We start from the raw sequence: 7925 nt of genomic DNA, 5'->3' as shown, positions 1-7925 counted from the left end.
TATTGGTAATTGGTTTGTAAAAGGTGACATTTATACATGTTTTTTTTGTTTTTTTTTTACAAGTTTACGTTGCATTTACACCATTTTGACCAGCAGGTGCCGGCAACATGTGGCGTTTCGAGCGCTTGGAAACAGTGAATCATTTTACGAAGCAATTGATTCAGAGTTGAGTTGATTCTTGAGTTTGTTTGTTTAATAATTGCATCAACCAAACAAGGTACAAAATCACATTCCAAAATCGAACACCTCTTATTCAGCCTTGATTGAGCATAACCAAAAACAGGGGAGTAAAACATGTTAAAAATTAAATTGTCAGAATAAAACGAAACTTAACCAAAAATAAAATAAATACAAAAGATGCTTCAAAAAATAAATATAACAAAATTGACTTTTAAATTAAATTATACAAAATCAAGAGAGAAGTCAACTTTAGGGCTTTCTTGTTCTTAACAAATTTTAAAGATTTGTATAAGAGTTTGCCTCATTATACCATTGAATAAAGATGGGTTTAGATTTAAACCATCTACACTTATCTCTCTGTTAAATAATGGAGAATAAAGATATTAAAGAAATTAAGTCATTTTAAACGACATTTTTCCAGTCGGTTAAACATATCCTCAGTGAATTAAATGAAAGCGGGTACATTTTTTTTATTATTTTATGAAAGCGGGTAAATAAAAATGAATCTTTTTAGCTAGCACGATTCAAAAGATTCGAGTCAAAATCCCGCCACTGAACCATGCGCATGCGTGATCTGATGGGAAGATCGAATCATTACTGACTCGGATCTCTGAATCTCGTTCCACCCATAGACAGTAAAAGGTTCCACCAGATGAACGAATCCTCACTCAAGTCATTTCGCTGGTTCGGTCTTTTGTCACGTGACACCCCTGTGTTCTGACTTCCGCTTCCGGTGTGCCTAAAGTCCGCCCTCTGTGAAATGGGTTTGCTGGTGTACTGTCGATTATGTTGACTCACACGTGTTAAGGGCTTTTCTGTGTTTTAAAAGCGACTCAATTCGAATCCGCATTCACCAGCTCCGTGTTCAAAGTGAGTTCGCTCAGTTTCTGATAGACTCTTTCCTCTGTTTTTGTTGATTTATAAGCTCCAGCGGCGCTAGCAGCCCGTCAGCTAGCAGTAACACACCGGTCTCTCGTTTAAGGGCCACTGCACACTGAGATGCGACAAGTACCTAGTGTGCACACACGTTTCACCTGTCTTTGAAATCAGCAACCCGGATTAATTTGGTATTACGCGCTTTTCTTTCACGAAACCTCCTCGCAGACATCATGGGGGCTTACTTGTCTCAACCCAATACGGAGAAGAGCGCGAGCAACGGCGGGAACGAGAGCGTGCGCTTCGGCTTCGCGGCCATGCAGGGCTGGAGGGTGTCCATGGAGGTACAACACCGCTTCAGTCACTCTATCTGAACACAAACACGAGTAAATGACCTTTAGCCGGTGTAATTGAAGCCAGTGGTTCTGTAGTATGTGTGTTTTGTTTGTCAGGAGTGGTTTTGGCGCCAGTGAGGTCCGCGTGACTCCCGCCTCTAGCTCCTGTTTTATCTTGTTTTGTTTCCAGGACGCGCACAACTGCATCCCGGAGCTGGATGATGAAACTGCGATGTTCGCGGTCTATGATGGACATGGAGGTAAGATGGGAACCTTTATAGCCCACTACGTGTGTATAAGAGACTTTAAATTGAGAATTCACCCTAAAATTATATTTATCACTTCATTCGAACTGCTACTTTTTACTTGGACAACAAAGGTTTTGTTTTTTCGCTTTCATTTTAGTAAAGCATATCAAGCCCCCAAAATGAACCATACAAATAGACGACATATTATTGTGACAGTTCACCCCAAAAACTTTTTTTTTTCGACATTTCTCATCAGCGAGACCTCCTGTGGAAAATAAAATATATTTTGAAAAGTCTTGTTTTCTTTGTCCATATGTTGAAATTCAGTGGTCACCAAAAAAAAAAATCTGGTTGTGTGGCTGATATTAAACATTTATTCACTCAGAGTGATGATTTAGTCACATGTAGAGGATTGGTGATTTTAAATTATTTTCTTTTTGGGGTGAACTGCTTTTTTTTTTTTTAAAGGTATAGCACAGCCAAAAATGAAAATGGTACTCATAATTTACTCAGCTTCAAGTTGTTCCAAATCTGTGTCCATTTCTTTGTTTTACTGGACAAAATAACATATTTTGAAGAATATTGGTTACAAAACATTTGACGGTAGCCATTGTCTTCAATTGTATGGAAAATAAATAGTAATATGGAAGCTGATGGCTACCAAAATATCCCCTTCCCTTCAAAGTCGTTCATAAATCTCCCTTTGTTCTGATGTACAGTCAGAAGGTAAAATCATTTTTAGGTGACCTACTCCAGAATGAGCTGAAAATGGAGTATAATATTCACGAATCCAACTGATAATGTGTTTCTCCAGGTGAAGAGGTTGCTTTGTATTGCTCCAAGTACTTACCTGACATCATTAAAGAGCAAAAGGCGTACAAGGATGGCAAACTGCAAAAGGTAACCTTGCTGCACCTCTCTCTTATAGTTGTTTGCTGTGCTCGTCTTATGACCCTTATCAGTTTGTGCCTACTATAAACCTTTAATTGACAAATGACCCCAACTCTGGTAATTCATTCATTCAGTACGATCATTAAGAAGTGATTAGAAGACAGCAGGATTTAGCAGAAAACCGCTCTGTTTTATTGTTGTTAATGTCTGTCGTGTGACTCTCTAATTAGATGATATCTTCTCTGAAAATGGTCCTAGTGCCTGACGTCATCACTGTGTTTGTGCTGCTTGTGTTCATATTCCCAGGCTCTGGAAGATGCCTTCCTGGCTATAGATGCCCGAATCACCACAGAGGAAGTCATCAAGGAGCTTGTTCAGATAGCTGGGCGTCCTCAGGAAGAAACAGAAAAAGTAGCAGATGAAGATGATGGTTAGTGTTGTTGTTTATATATATATATATATATATATATATATATGACGTACTGATGTTTCTCTAACCTTTGGACAACAAGGCCCCCGGCCCCTACAGTCCATAACAGTGTTCCAAAACACTCTTTGTTTCCATTTAAATTGAGTATCCTTGATTAAAATACAAAAAAAAAAAATGTAGAGGCTCTGTAGAGCATTAGTAATACAGATTTAAAAATCAGAAAAAGAGTGTATCTGGACCAGGGTGATGCAATTCAGTTTTGCTTAGAAAAACCAGCATTAAATTAAGATATCCTGGGTAGCAAAATATAGGATTTCCAAATCCAGATTTGAGCAACTGGCTCCTGGGTTGTGACTGTTACAAATTAACGTTAACCTTTCTTTTCAGTTGATAATGAAGAAGCAGCTCTGCTGCATGAAGAGGCCACCATGACAATTGAGGAGCTGCTTCACCGCTTCGGACAGAACAAAAATGCCAAAAAGCCATGTCCAGGTGCCTCTAAAGAGTCTGAGGAGGGAGAGAAATCTCCTGCTGAGAAGGGAATCAACGGTGAGATGGAGAGCGGTGCTTCTGAAGCCGACAGCAGTGAGAAGAAGGCGTCCGCTGCTGGAGATGCGTCCGCAGGCTGTAAGATGAGGGCCTGCAGACGGGCGGCTGTGTCTGCGTCTGCGTCCGCTGGGGGCTCTGCCTCTGATGGATCCGCTGAGAAGACTGGGGATGCTGGACCTTCCTGCTCCTCGTCTGCAGATCCCGCTCCAGGAAGTGCCAAGTCCAAGTTCTTCGAGGACAGTGAAGAGTCGGAGGAGGGAGAAGATGAAGAGGACGGCAGTGAGGAAGAGGTGAGGAGATGAGTCGAGCGTGTTTGACGGTTCAGCACTAGGTTTGTGTAACCGCTTGCACTGCAGGTTCAGTCTCAAACACAGTTGACCTGGTAAATGGAGAGGAAGTGTTGTTTGAAATGGTCAGGTCAAGTTTTTGTGTAGTGCTTTTCACAAATACGCATTTTAAAACCGCTTTGCACAAAATGAATGGATTACCATCGCTTTCTATCCTATTACACTTCCATTCAAGAAGCTGATATGGCAAAAAAAAATAAAAACAACTCGATCATTCAAAAGTTTGAGGTCATTAGTATTTTAGTTGTTTTTAAAAATATATACTCTGTATTTATCAAGTTTGTTAAATTGATAAAGAAAACACTTACTGAAGTTACAGAACCATGTTACAGAAGGTTTTATTTTTTTTTTCTCGAATAAATATTTTAAACTTTGTTCATCTAAGAATCCTGGGGGGAAAAATGCGTCAAGGTACAAAAAAATCAATGCTGAAAACCGTTTTTTGCTGCTTAAAGAGAAATGTTTCTTGAGAAGCAAAATGGTATATTAAAATGATTTCAGAAGGAAAAAAAAGTATCTAGTATGATAAAACAGCGGTGCTTTTCCCAACATACGCATGACCAGAAGGAGGGGAAACAATCGACTGTGGCATAATAAAAGCTCTGCTGCTTTCAAGCCGTGTGTTACGCTTGTTCAGTGCCCTCTTTTCGCTTTAACTGCTTTGATTCTCACTCTGCTTCATGCTACGACATTAATACATTATTAGATCATCCATGAGTCCCTCGAACTACGCCTTTGTTTGTTTTGAATACACTCACTCTATCGGTGAAATCTTACATATTGCACCTTTGTAAGTTTTAATGTTAACACCATATTACTTTTTTTTTTTTTTTCAACCCCAAATTTTTTTCTGCAGTGTCCATTCAAAATATGGCACAGTATATACTGTGAACTGAATGCTATTTTCAAAAATACTAGCGTCTTTGCAATGTTAATTTCAAAAAGTGCTACTTTGCACACAAGTATTTATCATTCTAATGATTATTTTTGTTGCGGCCAATAGGACTGCAGCGAGGAGGACGGTGAGAACAGCAGTGAGAACGATGAAGAGGATGACACCGAAGAGGGAGAGGAAGATGATAGTGATGAAGAGGAGGATGTGTGCTTGCCGGGCATGGACGGAAAAGAGGAGGTTAGCATACGTCGCACGGCCTCTGAGATGTGATTTAATTGTGGAAAATGTAGTGTCTATTTCTGAAATGAAGTATGTGATGATGTTTCTGAAGTTTGTGATGCCTTCACGTTGTTCCTGTTCTTCTGAAACCTGTTTGCTACTGCTTTTGAAAACTTGAAATAAGTGTTTTATGTGCTTGTTTTCTTGGTCATTCAGCCAGGTTCAGACAGTGGCACCACAGCTGTAGTTGCTCTAATCCGTGGGAAGCAGCTCATCGTGGCCAACGCTGGAGACTCCAGATGTGTGGTGTCTGAAAAGGGAAAGGCGGTGGACATGTCCTATGACCACAAGCCCGAGGACGAGCTGGAGCTGAGCAGGATCAAGAATGCTGGAGGGAAGGTGACGATGGACGGCCGCGTCAACGGAGGCCTGAACCTCTCCAGAGCCATTGGTAACACTGCTGCTTCCTGGCTCATTTATCTGTGCTAATGTCTGATTTTGCACATTTCCTTTTTCGTTGAAGAACTGCAGAAAATGTAAACCTTGTATTTTCTCGCAGGTGATCACTTTTATAAAAGGAACAAGGCTCTTCCCCCGGAGGAACAGATGATCTCGGCTCTACCTGATGTTAAAGTGCTGACTCTCAATGAAGACCACGAGTTTATGGTTATTGCCTGTGATGGCATCTGGTAAGAGTAATGACTCGATATCATTAACATGAGTGAGTTAGTTGGGCTGTGTTATCTTTTGAATTTTCAGTTGAGAATGTTGTATTCGTAATATATTTGTTCATCATGTAGTCTAAAATTATATGTGAATGATTCAAGATCATACTTCCTTGTCGTGCCTTGGTCTTTTTTCATTGCATTTAGCTGAGTTCTTAGATCTACCTTCATGCATGTAATTGGCTGAAGCAGCAGTTTTAGTTGATATTATTATTCCTCTAATTAGGGTAAAAATCACTTCTGGACAAATTCAAAAACGCTCATTTGTAATTTCTAGAATTATTCAGTTTCTCTGTCAGCTGTGATCAGTGTATGTGCCCTTCATCAGAAATGCGTTGTCAAGAGCGGATTAAATGGTCTGTGTGTTTATATTTGTCTTGGTGTTTTTAAAGGAACGTGATGAGCAGTCAAGAAGTGGTGGACTTTGTAGATGAGAGATTGAAAACTGAGCCTGGTAAAAACAGACCCCTGTCTGCCATTATTGAAGAGGTAAGTGTTGGAAAGTGTTGTTCTGGGGGGGGGGGAAGTCTGTTTGTGTGGAAATATTTATTTTTTTTTTTTTTTGTAATGCAGCTCTGTGAATCTGAGATGTGCTCTTGATTTAAAAATTCCTGTTAAATATCCAGACAGAGTCAGATGTGTTTTAAGTGACTTTAAATAGTGTTTTGTACAGTTGTTTTTTTTAGTTTTTACTTGAATTATTACTTTCTAAAATGTGATGCAGTGTTTGCTTAATTTAATAATACTACAAGATTACATGCCCTTTACATTTGTTTTGCTGCAGTTTTGAAATATGCATGAAATATGCATTTAAAAAAAATTACCATTGGCATTGATTCGTTATTATTTGTCACTAATAGTCTTGTAGTCTTTAGAACCATAAAGAAAAAGAAAAAAATAAATCAACTTGCTAAGTTTTATTTATTTTAAATCCCATCTAGCTGCTGGATCACTGTTTAGCACCAGACACCTCAGGAGACGGCACAGGATGTGACAACATGACCTGTATAATCATCACCTTCCCCCCACACCTTGGGAGCAGCAAGGACGAGAGCAGCAAGAAGCGAAAGCCGGAGGAGGAAAACGGCAACGACAGCAAAAAATCCAAAACTGAATAGAAGAGCTGTTCCTGAAGGGGCTGATTATTTCGAGGACACTTTCCCCTTTGAATTCAGACCACTGGGAAGATTTTAAGGATAGCCGAAAGAGCGTTTTAGTTTTAAATGATTCAAAGACGCAAGCACCTAGAACTGTTAACCCAGACCTTTTTGTTTTTTGTTCTGATTTGTTTATTCCCGTCGACGACGACGTCTGTAACTGAACGAACGAAACGCAGTATGATAGCAGAAGAGATGACACGAGTCTGTGTCCTCCTGATGTATCGTACCCTCGTTTCTGTACATAGTGTTTTTCCAGTATCTGTCAGCTTGATTTGAACGCTCTCTTTTCTTATTTTCAGTAGTGGATCATTGTGTCAGTATTTGTGACCGCTTGTTTTCTGAACACCAGTATGTAATTGAAATCAAATACATTTTTTTTTTTTTTTTTTAAACGTGATGAATATTTTTTTTTTTTCCTGATGAAGCCATCGCTGACTATAATCCTCTGGAAATGCTGAGTTACACATTCATGACATTCCTTTCTCCCTTGTTTCTTGTTCGTGATTCAGAACCGTTTTCTGTTTGCAGTGTCACCGATCCTGATGTGTGTAATAAATCGGCTTGCTGCTTTTTGCTCAGAAGGCTGGCGTTGGGATCAATGCCTTATGGAAGTCCTCACTGCGAAACGGTTTTCTCATTGTCCTGAAGCGTCTAGCGGATTCATTAAGGTTTATATACAGCGTATTTTGGAATATATATTTTGGTACTTTTTCAGAACATCTTGGTGGGTTGTACGGAGAAGTCATTGCTCAGAACTACAACGTTTTCTGTACCAATAAACAAGTGGAGACAAGTACTGAAATGCTGTTTTTCTTGGGGGGATCTGGGTTTGTTCAAGCGGCAAGGTAATGTCTGTCCTGCTGGCTTCTGTGTAGTTGTCTGAACGTCAAAGATTGATCCAAGTTTTATTTTTTCGGCTGAGGTCTGTTCATAAAACTAGCAAAAATAAACTATGACCAGTCACAGCATTTGGCACAAAACACCAATTTATACGTATTACATTGATATTTAAACGATTAGAAGAATGGACATGTTGATGTATTTTTAAACCAGTACATCTAATTACACAT

General features: G+C 39.4%; 1 protein-coding gene across 1 annotated transcript; it reads left to right on the top strand.

Moving 5' to 3' along the window:
- Positions 1-886: 886 nt before the first annotated feature.
- On the top strand, positions 887-7648 carry ppm1g (protein phosphatase, Mg2+/Mn2+ dependent, 1G). Its single transcript, XM_052573418.1, has 10 exons — positions 887-1400; positions 1582-1651; positions 2454-2539; positions 2837-2960; positions 3348-3799; positions 4860-4988; positions 5187-5421; positions 5530-5659; positions 6088-6184; positions 6637-7648. The coding sequence occupies exons 1-10, from the start codon at positions 1290-1292 to the stop codon at positions 6811-6813; spliced, it is 1611 nt and encodes a 536-aa protein (XP_052429378.1). The 5' UTR covers positions 887-1289; the 3' UTR covers positions 6814-7648.
- Positions 7649-7925: the final 277 nt, after the last annotated feature.

Source organism: Carassius gibelio, chromosome B13 (genome assembly GCF_023724105.1).
Source record: "Carassius gibelio isolate Cgi1373 ecotype wild population from Czech Republic chromosome B13, carGib1.2-hapl.c, whole genome shotgun sequence".
Taxonomy (NCBI): Eukaryota; Metazoa; Chordata; class Actinopteri; order Cypriniformes; family Cyprinidae; genus Carassius; species Carassius gibelio.
Note: the sequence above shows the minus strand (reverse complement) of the source record. Positions and strands in the feature narration are given on the sequence as shown.

Coding starts and splice junctions, on each gene's coding strand:
- ppm1g (XM_052573418.1), top strand. CDS start 1,290: ATGGGGGCTTACTTGTCTCAACCCAATACGGAGAAGAGCGCGAGCAAC. Junction 1,652..2,453: donor GGTCTATGATGGACATGGAG/GTAAGATGGGAA, acceptor GTGTTTCTCCAG/GTGAAGAGGTTGCTTTGTAT. Junction 2,961..3,347: donor AGTAGCAGATGAAGATGATG/GTTAGTGTTGTT, acceptor CTTTCTTTTCAG/TTGATAATGAAGAAGCAGCT.